This window comes from Alosa sapidissima, chromosome 16 (assembly GCF_018492685.1).
Source record: "Alosa sapidissima isolate fAloSap1 chromosome 16, fAloSap1.pri, whole genome shotgun sequence".
NCBI lineage: Eukaryota > Metazoa > Chordata > Actinopteri > Clupeiformes > Clupeidae > Alosa > Alosa sapidissima.
In genome coordinates, this window is record NC_055972.1 from 7487156 (window position 1) to 7505711 (window position 18556).

The following is an 18556-nucleotide window of genomic DNA, read 5'->3' on the forward strand; positions in this document are numbered from 1 at the left end:
ACACATGTATGTCTACACGAGGGTGGAGATTCTGGAGCAGGCATGACCATAGACCTCTGAAGTTTGTCAACAAAAAGGACCCAAAGCTGCCATCTTTGCCCATATAAGGAGATCCGGATCCCCTTATATGGGCAAAGATGGTACCTGGATCTCCTTATATGGGCAACGATGGCAGCTTTTGGGTCCTTTTTGCTAAGCAAAAAAAACATGGTCAGGCACTGACAGGGGAGACTCACCGAAGTCAATGTCCAGTAAGGCTGCATTGGCCCCTTCTACGAGGATCTTTTTTGGGGGGCCGTGAAGAGCCTCGTGCATGAAGTACACCCCGTCTCTCACCATAGGCTTCAACCGCTCCACATAAGTCTGGACATTGGACACACACAAAGTAGTTTTTATCATAATAAACATAACTAATTAGTAATGATTACTTTATTCAGCAGTCATATCTATTTTGAAACGACCTGTAAAAGAATAATAATTATGAACTTCCCAAACCACTGTAGAAGAATCCACTACGTTTTCACAGCGGCAGCAGTAACGTTATATCAAACTACTCACCTTGAGCTTCTCAAGCTCCCCGTCAATGTCGATCTCCAGCGTTGGGTACATCGACTTGTACTGCTGCGCCAGGACCTTATACCTGCCAGAGACAACATCAGCACACCATTTACCCCTGCCACACACACCAGTCACGTTTGGTTCATCAGCACACCCTTTTACCCCTGCCACACACACACCAGTGACGTTTGGTTCATCAGCACACCATTTAGCCCTGCCACACACACCAGTCACGTTTGGTTAATCAGCACGGCATTGTGAGGATCAGATGGATACAGTCAGGCTTGAATGGTCAGGGTTCCCACTCTTAAGTCAAATGTGAAATTCCATGACTTTTCCCTGACTTTCGCTAACAAAAATCATGAATATCCATGACTTACTATATAATGAATAGTACAATATACTGACCAATGATTTCAGAGCACCCGCATAGCGGTCAAGAATCTTTTACTTTTTTAGAGCGGGAGATGAATAAATGGGCAGTAAATAAACACTGGATGGAAATATATTTGCATCAATATATTTTGTCAAGTGCATCTAGGTATCTACCTAATCTGCTCCCATTAAGTGTGGTGTCCCCCAGGGTTCTACTTTAGGGCCTCTAGTATTTTCTTTATACATGCTTCCCCTGGGCTCCATTTTTAATCAATACAATATTGGATACCACTGCTACGCAGATTTGAGCACAACCTTTTTCTTTGTCTCAATGACATTAAGAATTGGATGGCTAACAATTTTTTACAGCTAAAAGACAATAAAACAGAAGTAACCATTTTAGGACCACCAAAAACTGTCAACATTGTAAGTAAGGCTCTTGGTCCTCTGTCTGTTAACCATCACAGTGTTGTTAAGAACATAGGTGTTTTCCTAGACTCCTCTGACTTTTAATAAGCAAGTCAATAGTGTTGTCAAGGGAAGCTTTTTCCAGCTAAGAATGATAGCAAAGCCTAAGTCTTTTCTCTCTTACAGTGATTTAGAAATCTTTATCCATGCATTTATTTCTTCAAGGCTTGATTACTGCAACTCATTGTATGTAACTAAATCCACCCTAAATAGACTCCAGCTGGTCCAAAATGCTGCAGCCAAATTGTTAACTGGATCTAAGAAACGTGACCACATATTACCAGTGTTGGCTAAACTGCAATGGCTTCCTGTGGAACACAGAATTCATTTTAATTTAAAAATTCTGCTTTTTGTCTACAAAGCTTTAAATGGCTTAGCACCCCAATATATCTGTGATCTTTTAAATCCTTGATAAATCCTTTTTAAATCCCAGATCTTTTAACTGTCCTCCTAGGCTTCTTGAATCATCTTCCCAGTGTCTTCTTTGTGTTCCTTCTGCTTAAATCTAAGGTGACAGAGCTTTCTCTGTCTATGCTCCCCAGCTCTGGAATAGTCTTCCTGATGATGTCAAATCCTGCCCCACTGTCAGTAGCTTTAAATCCAACCTAAAGACCTCTTCTCCCTAGCTTTTAACACTCCCTGACCCCTTCACCTCTCCCCCAATTTTGTTTGTTTGTTTTTTTATGTTCATTAATATTATTATAAGGGCCATCTGTTGTTTTAAGTTTGTTATTTTCCTTACTTTGCCTATTAATATTTTATTATTATGATTATGACGATGATGATGTTAATTATTATTATTATTGTTATTAATATTTTGTGTAAAGCACTTTGGTGCCATGCTGTTGCTTTTAAATGTGCTATAAAAATAAATTGACTTCACTTGACAAGTAAATTTTAAACTGCTACAACAAAATTACCTGATGTTCCATGACTTAGTCCCAAAAATTATAAAATTACATGACTTTCCATGTCTGGAATAGATTTTATAAAATTACATGATATTCCAGAAATTCCATGACCCGTGGGAACCCTGAATGGTGGAAATGCAAGCAAACTTCCATCCCTACATCAAGGCCTTCAGTTTCAACTGAAGGAGTAGTCTATTATACTAACCCCACTAAGCGTAAAGTTTTACATCAATCGTTATCGTGACCTGCTCCTCACGGTGTCGTTAATAACACGGTAGTGTTTATGCCCAGTTCTGGCTCTGTAAATCAGAAACAAAGACAGTGGGCAAACACTAGCAAACACTATTTTGATTGGCTGTTAACCTCAAATATAATAAAAACAGTAGCTAGAATCGCAGACCTTACCATTAAGCAGTTTACGCAATGTAGGAATTTCCCTTTTAGGAATTTGCAGTGTACTGGGTAGGGATGTAACGGTATGAAAATTTAACCTCACGATTATAGTGACCAAAATTATCATGGTTTTTGGTATGATCATAGCATTTTTAAAAGTGTGTTCAATATGTTCAGAAAGCACTGATAGGCCTACACAAGCTGAAATAGTTTCAAAAAGTGTCCCGTTCACTCTTTCCTTGGTCATGTTTAATTGGCTATGCGCTTATACTGTAGCTTAATTTAGCCTACCATTACTTGAAGTTTGCTATTTCTGTTATTTGGATCCAATAAGTGAGACCAAGGTAAGTGTTCAAAATAAAACTTTAGGCTACTATTTAATGTGGACGCGAACATAAAAAGATGCAGAGTGGCTACATGATACAGTGCACGTTTTGCGGTGAAAATGTTACGCCTTTTAAAATCAGGTGTAGCCTAATCTGAATCGCAGTTAAAACCGTCAATTAGACAACAGAATCAGTAGGGTACCAGATTTGTTTCATTGTACCAGGCCTACTGTATGTCAAAAGCAGGCTCAGATGAAGCTGGGAAGGATTAAACACACTGTTTCCACACCGCGGTAATCAACCGTGATAATTATGATATTTGAAAAGAAAACGGTAATTGTTATCGTCAACATTTTTATCGCGGTTTACCATTATACCGGTAATCGTTACATCCCTAGTACTGGGTACCCAATTAATCTAAAACCTACGAAAAGGGTTATGCTCCTACCCGTGCCATTACATAGTGCAATCCCAGGTTTTTTGGGCACATTTCACCAATGTCAGATTCTCCATTTTTCTTACTATACAGTCATTGTAGCAACAAAATGAGTTTGAAGCCATTATTTACAGTACACTACCCAAACACTTGGAGGCTATACTTTTTTACACACTGTAGTTTGTAGTTCGATGACACTACCCAAACACTTGGAGGCTATGCGGTTTTATGCACTGTAGTTTCATGACACTACCCAAACACTTGGAGGCTATGCTGTTTTACGCACTGTAGTTTCATGACACTACTCAAACACTTGGAGGCTATGCTGTTTTACGCACTGTAGTTTGTAGTTTGATGACACTACCCAAACACTTGGAGGCTATGCTGTTTAACACACTGTAGTTTGTAGTTTGATGACACTACCCAAACACTTGGAGGCTATGCTGTTTTACACACTGTAGTTTGTAGTTTGATGACACTACCCAAACACTTGGAGGCTATGCTGTTTTACGCACTGTAGTTTCATGACACTACCCAAACACTTGAAGGCTATGCTGTTTTACGCACTGCAGTTTCATGACACTACCCAAACACTTGGAGGCTATGCTGTTTTACACACTGTAGTTTGTAGTTTCATGACACTACCCAAACACTTGGAGGCTATGCTGTTTTACGCACTGTAGTTTCATGACACTACCCAAACACTTGGAGGCTATGCTGTTTTACGCACTGTAGTTTCATGACACTACCCAAACACTTGGAGGCTATGCCGTTTCACTGTGGTGTGATGCCACAGACGTTGGGCATGTGAGTACGAGACTTCCTCCTGTACAAGCTCTGCAACCCTCTCTGAAGCCATACCAGGCAAACTGTGGTGCCGTTGTGGTACTGCTGTGCCACAGGCAACGGTTGTTTAAATAAGACAGAGGGCAACACACACACACACACACACCACACACACACACACACCACACACAGACACAGCCTGCTGCCAAATCTCACATTCCAGAGATGCCAGCCCCAAACATGTGTCATTCAGTGGCTCTGGGTGAGCGGGTAAACAACTTCAGTGCCAACCACTCCACCTCAACAACCCAACCCCACTGGGTGTCGACATCCCCAGCCAACATAAACTGAATAACTTGGAGAGTGTCGGATGGTGTATTGATACTAATTTGCTTATGTAGTTATGCAAACATTCACCAAGAATCGGTCCTCATGTCAAGTGCATAAGCTACCCTCTGTGAAGGCATAGCACTGTCAAGCCTACACACATTGTGATCCAACATCAACAACAAGGCTACTAAAGAAGAGGAAAAACAAACAAGCAAATAAACTAACAAACAAATAAACAAACTAACAGGAATAAACATACATGTATGGCTGGTGCAACACAAACACACCACCATAGACTAATGCTTTAACAGACCAACGTCATTGAAGTGAACGTAGCATGGAGATGCTAATTCACTAATGCATATCCATTCATTCCTGACATGGGAATGCTAACCTGCTAACAGGTGCCAATGCACATCATTCACGCCTGGTGCTTCACGGGAGATAAGAGGACCGATCATGTGGAGAGGGAGAAGGTTCATCGGAGCACACAGAGATGGCTTTTAAATGTGCTCATTGTAGAGCACAGCAATAGACTTCTATGTCTTCGTCAAAGTCCCCCAGTCCTAACCCCTCCTTCTAATCAATTTGGTGAAGGAACGATGGTCTCTCCCATTCCTCCATCCTCCTATCGTTCCTTCACCAAATTAATTAGAAGGAGGGGTTAGGGCTGGAGGGAGGGGTTAGGACTGGAGGGAGGAAGGAAGAAGGGAGGGAGGACAGACAAAAAGACAGATGAGAAAACCCCCATGGAGTGTGTTCGTCATAGCTAGGTTCTCTTACAGGGAGGCTACTCCGGGCGCGTAACTGAAGCACTCGTCGTGCAAAAATAGTTTTAGAAGACTGGTCTATTTTTTCGAGCGTACAGTAATTTCCTGTGTATTAGCCGCATTGCGTATAAGCCTCAGGAGAGTGTTTTATGCAAATTAAAAAAACAAAACCATATTAATACCATATTAACTACTATATTAACCTCATTTTTGAAGCCATTTTGCAAAATCAATATATAAACCGCGGCTAATAGTTTGGAAATTACGATTATTCAGTTTACATGCTGCTATCAAATCTGGTGTAGCCAGTTCAACTGATTATAGTGAAAGCTAATTGTTGCAGCAGACACAACGCGAATGGAACATTTAAGTTACGTGCCAGGTGTTGCAGCAGACGCAACGCGAACGGAACATTTAAGTTACGTGCCAGGTGTAGCCTCCCAGTTAAAGAGATGCTAGCGAATGTGAGACACATTACTTAGCTCAGAATCCATATCAGGAATATTATAATACTTAAGTTATTATATTTATTATATTATATTATAATAAATGGATGGATTATTATATTATTATATTTATTTATTATCCTATAATAAATGGATAGATTATCAACACCACAGTTCGGTCTTCCACATACATGTAAATGGGTGAAACTGTGCGTGTGCATGTTCGTGTGAGGGAGGATGTGTGTTGTTGGTGTACCTGTATTTAGATATGGAAAAGTGTGTGTGTGTGTGTGTGTGTGTATTTGAGGGGATGGTGTGTATATGTGTTGTGTGAGTAAGGGTGTGTAAAGTGATTCTGATGGGTTATCCTCTGTATGTGTGTGTGTGTTTGCATGTACGTGAGAGTGTGTGTGGCCGTTTTGGCCACCATGATGCCTCTCCCCTCAAAAAGCAACAGTGTCTACTGTTGAGACATGTCTCGGTCTCACACGCACACCTGTCTTATCTACCTGGGACTGCAGGATCTCTGGGCCCGTCAAGACAGGAGTGTGTGTGCACAGGTTACATGCTTACCATTTCTGTATGGTGTGTGTGTGTTTGTGTATGTTTGTGAGTATGGGACATATGTTGTGAGTGTTGTAAGTATGTGTATATGTGTGTGTGTGTGTTTATGTGTGCCTGTAGATATGTGTTATGTGTGTATGTGAAGTGTTTGTGTGTGGTGTGTGTGTGTGTGTGTGTGGTGATCATAGCCTCACACACCTCTCGGAGAAGTCTTGGAAGTCAGACAGCAGGTCGCATATCCTGAGCCCACTGCGTGCAGCTTTGGCCGAGTACACTGGACCGATACCCTTCTTCGTTGTCCCCAGACTAGCAACAAAACAGCAGACAAGGACAACGCTTTAGACATGCTAACAACACAATGCTTTAGACATGCTAACAACACAATGCTTTAGACATGCTAACAACACAAATTATTCATTCACACAACTTATGCATTTGTTTTGTTTCTTCTCAACCAGAAAGTGAGAGCAGAGGTTTACAAAGGTCATATGGGTGTCACTAGACAGATAGATTATATAGTGTAGGCATGTGAGTGATTCTAGTATGTATGCGTGCGTGTGTGTTTGTGTGAGTGATCACATGGATTCGTTGAGTAGAAGCAAAGTATTTCCGTTTCGATGGTGGTATGTGAACAATCACCCTATTTTGTGTGTGTGTGTGTGTGTGTGTGTGTATATGTGTGTTTTCATTCATTACTCATCCTCTTTTCATAATACATTGTGACACACACTCACTTTCCAGGCTGCATTTCTCAATGCCATTCCAGAAGGAAGGATTGTCATGGAAAGTTTCCCAATACAGCTGAAGAATTTCCAGCTCCAAAAACCCTTCCGTAATCAAGAGCATGTGCTCCACAAACGCATGTGTTGCAAGTCAGAAGGAGGGAATGTGAGAACCAATACTGGAATTCTGAGGAGACGTGGGGCTGTGCAATCCATACACAATCCTGCCATAGACTAGCATATGTGTGTGTGTGTGTGTGTGTGTGTGTGAGAAGTCACCAATGTAACCAATGTCTGGTCTACGTTGACTTGATGCGACATAATGATGCGACCTCTCCCTACCTGTCTTGAGTCAGGCATGTCGGGCTATGTGCACACCTGCCTGAGTGGATGGCTGGCTTGCGCATAATTACTGTGTAGTGGGCGAGAGGCCTCTGGGCGGAGTTTCCCAAAGGTCCTTTATGTAATGATGCATGAATCAGCACCCACAGGGGTGGAATGGAAGGTGAAGGGAGAGTGACTGGGAACCGCATGGAGACACACCCACTTCTCGTGTGTGTGTGTGTGTGTGTGTGTGTGTGTGAATGGAAAAGTACAGCTGGTACTTTGCAGGTCAGTCCAGTAGAACAGACTCGTGCTCATGTGCCAGAGGGATACAGTACAGGCACCAATCAGGTCTTGTGCGGGGGAGATGAGGACTTACTGGTTGGGTTAGTGGAGCGAGAGAGAGACAGAGAGAGAGATGGAGAGAGATATGTTGGAGGCTAGTGAATCATTCTGGAAGGACAGGTGCCTAAGGGACTCATTCAGAATGGTGATGGGGTGGGGTGGGGTGAGGTGTGTGTGTGTGTTAGGGCTTTGACTTTTGCCCAAAAATCATATTCGAAGTTCGTTTGTTTATTAATATTAAAATTCGAATATATTCGAATATGTATTAATAATATTTTAACCATTAAATGTCTTCCGTAAGACCGATATTGGTATCAAACTTAAGTTCTATTTGTTTTGTCCACCAGAGGGCAGTGTATCAGTCAATGTCAATAGACTACGTGCACGAAAGGCTGAGTAAATGCGTGTGTCAAAATTGTTATTATTGAGCATAGGGCTGGGCGATACAACGATAGCGATATGTATAGCACATGTAATCGATATCAATAAAAAAATACGTTCGATAGAACATTCATAATTAAAAGCAACACACACCTCCTGCCTTATGTTGTCCATAAATAAAATAGGCTAAATATATCTTGCATTGTAGTATGTCAAACTCTACCAGAGTAGGCGGTAGAAGTACCTCACCACAGACTCTCCTTGCCCCATGCACTCTCTCTCTCTCTCCCTCTCAACAGGCGCATCCCTCCTCAGCATGCACATGTAATCCAAACATTAATCGTGCAAGACGACTGGCTAAATTGCTATTAAATCCGGTTAGCATCATTAGCACGCTGCACGAATTTGTTCAAAACTACTGCATTCAAATTGACTGCTAAATTCTAATCATCTCAATCCCAATGCAAATAGAAAAGTATTTTCCAAGACTCAAACGGGCCTGTCCCAAGGAGAAAAAGTATTCAACTGAAACTTAAACACACGTGGGGAAACTGAACAGTCTAACCATAGACTATGATAAACTAGCAAATTAAGCTAACGTTACTTTGTTTACAATATTTCCAGGCTTCAACCAGTGCTGCTTTTCATTCAGACTTATTTGCACATTTATTTATTTAAGTGTTTTTAATGATTGTGTTGCCATTTCTTTTCCCTGTTTGCTTTGATTGATAACTAAGGTGATTAAAATCAGAGGAAGGTTAAGTTTAAAATAAAAATGTTTATGTGGGAGCTGCTCACTAAGCGCGAACCAGCCAGGATGCTAACCTACAGGAGCCCAGATGGCCAATAATAGCCTTGCTAATGAGCTCGCGATTTCACTTCAGAAGGCGTGAAAAAAACCTCGGAATCTGAATTGAAAACAACGTTTAGGCTACAACCAAATACATTTACAAAAAATATTTCCATAGGCTACAGGTTCGAATATTAAGAGATCCCTAAAATTTCGGAGTCAAAGCCCTAGTGTGTGTGTGTGTGTGTACGTGTGTGTGTGTGTATGTGTGGCTAGAGGGGTGTGCTGTGCATCTGACTGCATCCAAGACTCTTAAGCCCAGCTGCATCTCAATCCTTATGGAAACACATCACATATAATCATGAGTAATACCATAACCATGTAAACTAATCATGGACACACTGCATTTGAGTTTGATATATTACAACTTAAACTTTGTACCATTAACGTATCTTACTGATGTCGATACACTGGAGTCATTCATTTAGGGCACAGGAAAGTACTCCTCTTATCGCCACTCTGTGTGTGTGTGTGTGTTCGGTGTGTGTGTGTGTGTGTAGATACACTGGACTCATTTATTTAGGGCTCTATGGGACACAAGATGGCGGACATGGGCCTCAGGAGCGCTCAGGATCAGACGAGGAGGACTGGACTGGCCTGTTTTTTTATGTGTGTGTGTGTGTGTGTGTGTGTGTGTGTGTGTGTGGATGTGTGTGCGTGTGTGTGTGTGTGTGTGTGTGTGTGTGTGAAAAAGCTTACTTCTTTCCTGCTTGCTGTTGCCTCTGTTGCTCTTGAACCCCATCGACTGCTTGGTGGAAGTCAAACACTGCAGAAACAAAGAGAGGGTCATAGAGGGTACATTTAATAGAGAGAGAAAGGCATCAGAGTGGGACTCATACAGATATGCATAGAGCAACCATTAGCTCCAACTAGTCTCCGCAAACTGTTCTGCTGCTAACCTGTTGGCTTCTCAGAGCAGCTGCTAGCCTGTAGGAGGTCCTGCTAGCTTTTCAAAGTGGCTGCTAGCCTGAGGAGCTCCTGCTAGCTTCTCAGAGTGGCTACTAAACTGTAGAAGCTCCTGCTAGCTTCTCAGAATGGCTACTAAGCTGTAGGAGCTCCTGCAAGCTTCTCAGAGTGGCTACTAAGCTGTAGGAGCTCTCCTGCTAGCATCTCTGAGCATCTGCTAGACTGGGCATTGGCCTTCCTGCCAGCCTGCGGGATCTGCATGGGGTGTGGCAGCTCTGTGGGCAGGCCAGGGTTCTCACACCTTAGTTAAGATCAAATTCAAGGACCTTTCAAGGACTTTCCAGGCCCAATATCCTCAAATTCAAGGACCTAATGTGTCGATAAATTTCAAACGCGGGCATGGTTAAATCATGTTACCTCAACAGACCAAGGATACCTTGTTTTCTTTTATTTTTGGACATATGACAGATGGTAGGCCTATTCTATTTTTCATGTTTGTATTTTGCATAAAACTGAGCTGAAATAAACTTTTCCTAAACAAGTTAAACTTGTTACCATGAACCTGTTGGTTTATTCATCAATATGTTAAATTAAATATTTGGGCAACAAACACTATACACGCGAAACACGCAGAAATCACGCTGGCCGTGTAGTTTTAACCAACGTAAATCAGGCATACGTGTAGGATATCGACAGAAGTGGTGGTGAAATAATGGAAACATGGTTAATAAGCGGACGGAATTGTATGGAATTTTTTCCTCAAAAATAAATTCTAGGACTTCCATTTATTTATGTCTGTTTTCAAAAACTTTTTTTTTGAGATTCACAAACTTTCAAGGATTTCAAGGACCCGTGGGAGCCCTGGCAGGCTAATTTTGCGCCTGCCTGTGAGAATGACCAGAGCCGAGGCCCCAGCCCACGCAGTCAGCAGCTTCCCTACATGGGCACATTTAAAAGGTCAAGGAAATAGATGCTCCTTCACACTCATTCACACAAGGGGATGGATACACTCAAGAGGTCCCTGATGGGGATGTGTGCATAACAAGACACATGCTCACACACATGCACACACACACACATAGATTTTTAAAAATGTGCTTCCATTATTCACTTCGGAGACACAATTAATTTGCCAGTGGTTGCACCTACCTGTTGCTATACAGCATAAAAACTCCAAAACATAACATATAACCGTCAACAACAGCTGCACTCCAAAGTTCATTTCTTCATGTATGACTGTGACTATGGTCTGCACACAGCATCTCTGTGCCGCTAGAGCATCTCACACACAGAAAAGCGCGCACACACACACACACACACACACACACACACACACACACACACACACACACACACACACACACACACACACACACACACACACAAACACACACATAGATCAGGACTCCTGACACCAGCTGCATTATGTGTTACAAGTTGGTACTGGTGGCTTCTCAAAATCATATTTGCCTGATTCAATTATAGCCAATTTCAGATATTTTTCCATTTCACTTTCAAATGTCATCTCAGAGATGTAAATATGAAAACGATCAGCATAAGGAGGATGCTTCCTCAGGTGCCCCTTTCATTTTGTTCCCCATCAAAGCAAATATAGACCAAGCCCAAGGAGTTAGGGAGACAAAAGATCGACCTGGGTAATATTTCCTTCACATTTGGAGGTTGGAAAAATTCAACTTTGACAAGGTTAATTCGTTTTTATGTACGATTTATTTTTAACCCTTATTCTGTTCCTGTCCAACAGGTCATGAAAGCGCTGGTCGATAATGACCACTGGGAAATGAAAGAGACACTAGTGTTCAGTAATAGCAACCATGGATCCTGAACAACGCAACCTTTGGGAAGTGCAGCACCCACTGGATTTGGCCACGTCAATATTTTCTCCGACCTCTTTTCAAATAATTCCCTTCACAAAACAACCTTTTGGCCAAAGATCGTCTGATTAAATCCCCATGCAGATAGCCAAACACGCAAGTCTAGGCTAAAGCTTTTTTCAAGACAACTTCAAACTAATGGCACAAGCTTTGTTTTGTGGTCTCTGGTTGCGTCCACAGCCCCACAGGCTAGCGGCTGCTGTGTTCTGTGCTGAGAGCTTCGTCCCCGTTTCCATGTGACTGACAATAAGAGTGACTACAAGAAAGTTTATCTGGGGCGGGGGGTAAAGGACGAGAGAGAAACAGGAAGAGCTAGAGAGAGATTAGATCTGTCTGGAGACAGAACAAACAAACAAACAAGCAAATCAACACAGGTTTTCAGCATAGAAGAGGCACATGTACTGTAACAGAGGCCAGCAAGTCAGCCTTCTGAGCCTGTCATACTGACACACTGGTCCCAAGTCAACCTTCTGAGCCTATTTTACAGACACACTGGTCTCAAGTCAACCTTCTGAGCCTATTTTACAGACACACTGGTCCTAAGTCAACCTTCTGAGCCTAAGCAATACAATACAATTAAGCTGAATTCAAGTGTGTATTCAAGTTGAACTATGGCTCGTGTTTCCTCCCTCTCTCTCTGTGTTTGTGTGTGTGTGGTTGTGTGTGTTTTTCAACAGCAGTCAAATCACATGTTTAATAGTGTCAAATAAACCTATAGAAAGAAGAAACCTTTCACACACACAAACACACAGAGACAGACTGAGAGAGAGAGAGACAGACAGACAGAGAAAGACAGATAGAGAGAAAGACTGAGAGAGAGAGAGCTATATTACCAATGTGTGCTCTGTCGGAGATGATCAGCCTCTTCTCCCACCCCTCAAGACCTGCAAATACACACAACATCTTAGAGTCAATAGAGACACACAGTCTAAATCATATCTCTACTTACTATTTTACATGTTCACACACCACACACACACACTCTCTCTCTCTCTCTCTTACGTCAATAGAGACACAGTCTAAATCGTATCACAAACACACACACACACACCCTCTTCTGAGGGAAGATTGCAGACATACCTTTTCCTTTGCGTTCATTCTTTGCAGCCTCTTCAAAGAGGCCTGGAAGGTGAATAACGACACCATTACCTGTAAGAAACAGAGGGAAGGGTTCACTCACACACGAATGCCTTTAAAAAATAACATCGCATTTCATACTTTCCATATTACCAACATGTGTGAGGAGGATAATATCATTAGGACCACAACACCCAATACAACTTCTTTAATACAGTAAGCTCATCACGACTAGGATACAAAGTAATCAGTGTTTAAAACTCGGCAAAAGCGGTAGATTTTCTATTGTTTGGTATAGTCGGAGGCAGCACTGCTCTACTGATATGGGAGCTGATGGGAATTTAGCTGCTTCAATTTTTAGCACGGAACACAATGCCCATCTGAGTTGGTTTATGTATCCTAGGAACCTTTCAGGCACGCTGACCCATTAGGGGTTTGCACCGACGTCACGTTCTGGCCGGTAACTATGGTAACCCAGCAAGTGCGGCCATATTGGCGATACTCAGTGAATGAAGTACAATGGAGTATTATGCACTTTGGATATCTTACGTGATTGTAGCCATGTCTAAACAACAGAAAAGCTCATCAAAATGCGTCTAAGATGCAAAGGCATATAGGGCAGGACTTGGACCACAAGAAAAGGCGAGATATTTCGAGAAATTACGGATTATTGGCAGCGCAGATCCATGAGTTGGGTGAGGGAGATGAAGTACCAAGTTCAACCACAAGCGCCCCCCTTCCTCTGATAACTTCTGGCATTATTGTCCCTTCTCCCTGGTTTTTTAATAACTTTTGGAAGTCGATACCTACACCAGATGTTTTTCTCAGTCTGACCTATTGGTAACCTAAAACAGCAATAATTAACCATTTTCCTTGACGATGTTAGGGATTTACTTCAGTGCCTAATGCTTTCTAATGAGGCGAGTATCTCCAATATGGCGATGTCCAGATCTGATGACACGCCGTGCAAACCCCTAATAGACTGTATATATAGAACTGGACAGTGTGCCGTCTGTTAAAGGGACACCAGGCAAGCCTGATGCTTTTTCTCTATGAAACTCCCCCTCGCTCGGTCTGAAGCTCTTTTCCTTTTCTTTGCGTCTTCAGTCAAGGGTTTTCGCTACTTCTTCGCTGGCTCTGCCATTATACACACGTTTGCAACAATCTCTAGCGTTTCGTTAGCCTGCCTCTGTGCTGTAAACTGATCCTGCTTCGGTCGGTTTGTAGGATACACCGAACTTGCAAGTGGGATATTCTTCCTACAGGCAGTAGGGGCGGGCGAGAGAGCCTTCATTCACCCCGTAATGAGTAATTTAACCATATACCGACTTACGAAGATGATTAATTAACACGAAAACGTTGCCTGGTGTCCCTTTAAGAGTGATGCGAGCGCTAGTCCAGAGCCCCCTGGTGGCTAGTTGCAGTACAATGCATAACTCCGCCCATCTCCATGTATTTCAATGGGCAAGTAGCCAACTTTTCATGTCACTTTTCTCACCTAAAACTATTTTTGCTTTTTATTCGAAAAAATAGTTTTCAAGATGCTTCAATACACACTATTTTTCTTTTCTCGCTGAAATTATTTTTTTTAATGTTATTTTAAGAAATCTAAAAACTACAAGAAAGTTTACTACACGTAAAAAAGTTTACGTGTTTACACCTATGATTGACAGCTAGCTGGCAGCAGACACGACGCTTTGTCGCTACCTTATTTTAACGACACCTGATATCGACACGTAATCTGAACTAAATAAGTGCTGTTATTATCATTAGGCTATATTTTATAACAGTCTGATTAAATACATATTGATAGTCATACATTGTGTAATTGTTTGTAAGAGACATCGTTGTTAGTTGTGACAGATTCTTAGTGAAAAAATATATGTGCTGTTCTTTTGTAGATGCTAAGTATTTTAGCTTATAGCATGCTAAATCATGCTAGCATTAGCCAGTTGATAGGTAAAGTAAAAGGGCTCTGCTATCGGAACGCCCCCCATTTCCGTCGGTCTCGTGTTTCCGGCGTTTTGTGTGTATGTGTCACTTAATATTCATTTCCCTAACAACCAGGACAACGGATTCCCGCAAACAACGTCAGTTCCCACACGGAATTGTATATAAATTGTATTTGTACCAAAAATGTCAAAATGAAGTCACTTTAAGTGGTTTAAATAGTGTTATAATGCTGCGTTTACATAACTGCATAAAGTAGTTGGTGGAATTTTGATTTCGCGACGAGAATCTGACTTGGTTTAACGTTAACCTCTTAGGTTAAGAGGTTAGCCCTCAGCCCAAAGTTTTTAACGGTTTTTCACTTCAGTCGTTGGCCACTAGTCGGAGCTAATGCGCGTGAAGTGAAGTGAAGTGTATAACATTAAATGTAGTCTGAATTTGGCTTTATATTAATATAGTTTGGCCTATTGGACTCTCAGTCCCCCACCAGATGTTTCATGCGCTGTTCACGCAGCAACACTAATATGAAAAACAACTATTATGTAATGATTAATGACAATAATAATAGTAATAAATATCTAAAATACTAGAAGTGAAGTGTATTGAAAGGTTAGTTTTCGTTTCCTTTTCTAATCATAGCTATAGAAAATGGCAACAAAAAAACAGTGGAGAGACGAAAATATGGTGCAGGCAAAGGAGGAGGTAGCTGCAGGCATGTCAGTATGCCGGGCATGTCGGATCTTCCCGCACCTTGAGGGACAGAGTGAGTGGGCGGGTTTCCCATGGCTGTCGTACAGGCCCAAGCCAAAGACTTTCAGTGGAGGACGAACAAGCTCTGGTGGAGTACTGCCTGTACTGTGCAGACTATGGTTTCCCACTCACAAAGGCCCGGCTCATGGCGTATGCCACCGCGGTGATGAGGAAGAGAAGCAGACAGCCAGAACTGCCACCACTAGGTAAAAAGTGGTGGAGCTGTTTTAAGAAGAGGCACGCGGCTGTTTTAAGTATGAGGACCCCTGAGAGCATCGACCGGGCGAGGTCTGTCAATGCAACTCTGCGGACGGTGATGCGCTATTTTGATTTGTTAGAAAAAACAATGGATGAGCATGGGCTGAGGGATAAACCAGCACAGATGTATAATTGTGATGAGACTGGATTCAACATGGAAAACAGCAGAGGCAAGTAGTGGCAGGGCGGGGTACGAAACACCCATTTCAACGGGTCCCTGGCACAAGAGACCATGTGTCAGTGCTGGCCTGCTTCAACGCAGCTGGGGAGGACATACCACCCCTGATCATTTTTTCGAAGTACTTCCCTGGGGGCCGGTACACAACAGGTGCCCCCCCAAATGCCCTCTATGGGAAATATATAGATATATAGATAGTGATCTTTTTTTACGGTGGTTCCATCACTTTGTATTTCACGCGAGGGAGGAGCGCCCTCTGCTCCTTATATTTGATGGACACAAGTCCCACCTCTCAACACCAGTAGTCCAGGCAGCTAAGAGTGAGGGTATCATATTGCTACATCTCCCGCCACACACCTCACATGTCCTTCAGCCCCTGGACGTGGGTTTCTTTGACCCTTTAAAGGCAGATTTTGCCAAGATGGCTGGCAATCTCTGCCATTTCAAACATTCATCCTCCTCCTCCCCAGTGGGGACCTCTGCACCCCCTCCACCCATACCCTCGACCTCTGCCCCCCTCCACCCATACCCTCGACCTCTGCACCCCCACCACCCATACCCTCGACCTCTGCCCCCCTCCACCCATAGGCTCCTCCCAACCACCAGACTCGCCACTTTCCCTGACCCCTTCTCAGAACCCTCTGAACCACCCATTGGTGGAAGCAGGGTTGATCCCCCGTGACCTGGCGGAGGTCCTGACCCAGATCACCTTTCAGAGAACCACTAGGAGGAAAGTTACTGCTGATGCCCGGGTCATCACTGGGGAGGAGTATGAGAGACTCATACAGGAAAAAGAACAGCAGTTAGCAGCGACCAGAGAGGCAAAGGAGCAGAGGGCCCGTCAGAGGAGGGAGCAAGCCAGTACCATCGGCCTAGGGACCACCAGGGAAAACCCCAGCTGCAGGAAGGCCCCAGCACCGGTAGAAGGTAAATAGAGTTTAATTGACTAAAAATAATTTAAAAAAAATAATTAAAATAGTGTCCCTTGCAGGTCAGACGAGAAAAAAGAAAACAGCTGGAGGGGCAAAAAAAATACCAAAGGAAGAAGACAAAGGTAAAATGTTTATTTATCTTATACAATTAAAAGTATAAGAAATTACACGCACACACAGACACACTATATATATATATATATATATATATTACAGAAAAGTAGGCAAAAGAAAGGTGAAGTTAATAAATATATATATATATTGGGAGATATTGTGCCATGGGTGTTCTGCCCGTTGTGCATGGAGTGGTTCCTCACATGTGAGCAGTGGGACAACTGGGATGACGACGATGATGAGTTTGTGTGTGAGCGGTGCCGGGTTATATCTGCCCGTTACGAGTCCCGACTGAAGAATGAATGTTGAATTGATGTTGATCCGTGTGTATGTGTGTGAGTGTATGAGAGAGAGAGCTGATTTATTATTATTTAATCTATGTATTTATCTATTTAATGTATCTATTATTGATGTTGATCTGTGCGTATGTGTGTGAGTGTATGAGAGAGAGAGCTGATTTATTATTATTTAATCTATGTATTTATCTATTTAATGTATCTATTATTGCCAAAAATAAATAACATATCATCCCATTGTGTGTGTCATCTGATGAAATGAAACGAAACATCCAAGCCACCTAAATATCGTAAATACTCACTAATACCTAAACCAAAAACGGAACCAAAAACGGAACTATCGATAAGCGGAAAATATGGCTGGAACAAATGGCGGTGGAAATGGGGGACCCATCGGGCCAGCACTATAACTCCGAGCGTAGTCAACAAAATCGGATATTTCAGGCAGTAAATGCTCCCGTTAGGAACCAAACCAGATTTTGTTCAAATCTACACACCTATGGCTACCGAAAAATGTAAGGTTCATTTAGCAAATGTTATTTTGAAGTGTTAAAAAACATTGTTGTTTTAGAATTTCCGAACAAAACCGGTGATAATTGGGGGTGTTACGATATATTGATCCTAAGTAACGTTAGCCAGTCACGATCATTTACAGTCCTACTTGTTTCAAATGGTTTAATGTAACCAGTGATTGCCGCCACCATCGTTGTAACTTCATTTGAATACACATAAGTCACTGGGAGAAGGCGGGAGTTAAGTTTCGTTAACGTTAACTCTTGCTTAATTTTGCACGAATGGCAATAGTCACCTAGCCTGCTAGGTCGACAGACACCCTCGGTATGACCATTTATTAATTAGCCAGACAAATAACGTTACTTGTTTTTTAGTGAACACATATTGGACCATAGCTTAAAGGAATTATCCGGAGCAAAATGCACTTTAGATCAATTTACGGACGATTGGGAGTACATACGTTGAGTTGACATCAAATTCATGTCATTCGGATGTGTTTTGAGAAAGTTCGATTTTACCGTTTTTAGTTAAAACTCGTTAGCCTGGAAGTGACCAGGGCAAGTCATTTCGCCGCTACAAAACGCTATTTTTATACCTCTTCTACAGTTCCAAACAACATTACACTTACGTGGTAGTGAGTAGAGGGTCCCTAAAGCCAAACCGAAGTATCCCGAGATCTTTATGTGGTCGGATAGAGTCCAGAAT

At 42.3% G+C, this 18556-nt stretch overlaps 1 protein-coding gene across 2 annotated transcripts in view; it reads right to left on the bottom strand.

Annotated features, from left to right (window-relative positions):
• adss2 (adenylosuccinate synthase 2) overlaps window positions 1-18556 on the bottom strand; it is a 39235-nt gene that overhangs the window by 6265 nt on the left and 14414 nt on the right. The window contains exons 1-7 of one of the 2 annotated variants that reach the window (XM_042065386.1): window positions 18480-18501; window positions 12864-12932; window positions 12617-12667; window positions 9685-9751; window positions 6562-6669; window positions 559-640; window positions 237-363 (exon numbers count right to left, since the gene is read on the bottom strand). In XM_042065386.1, the coding sequence (XP_041921320.1) occupies window positions 237-363; window positions 559-609 (178 nt within the window). In that variant the 5' untranslated portion in view covers window positions 610-640; window positions 6562-6669; window positions 9685-9751; ... (1 more) ...; window positions 12864-12932; window positions 18480-18501. Of the gene's footprint in view, window positions 1-236; window positions 364-558; window positions 641-6561; window positions 6670-9684; window positions 9752-12616; window positions 12668-12863; window positions 12933-18479; window positions 18502-18556 lie in introns of those variants that run through there. The other variant, XM_042065385.1, reaches the window with a different exon arrangement.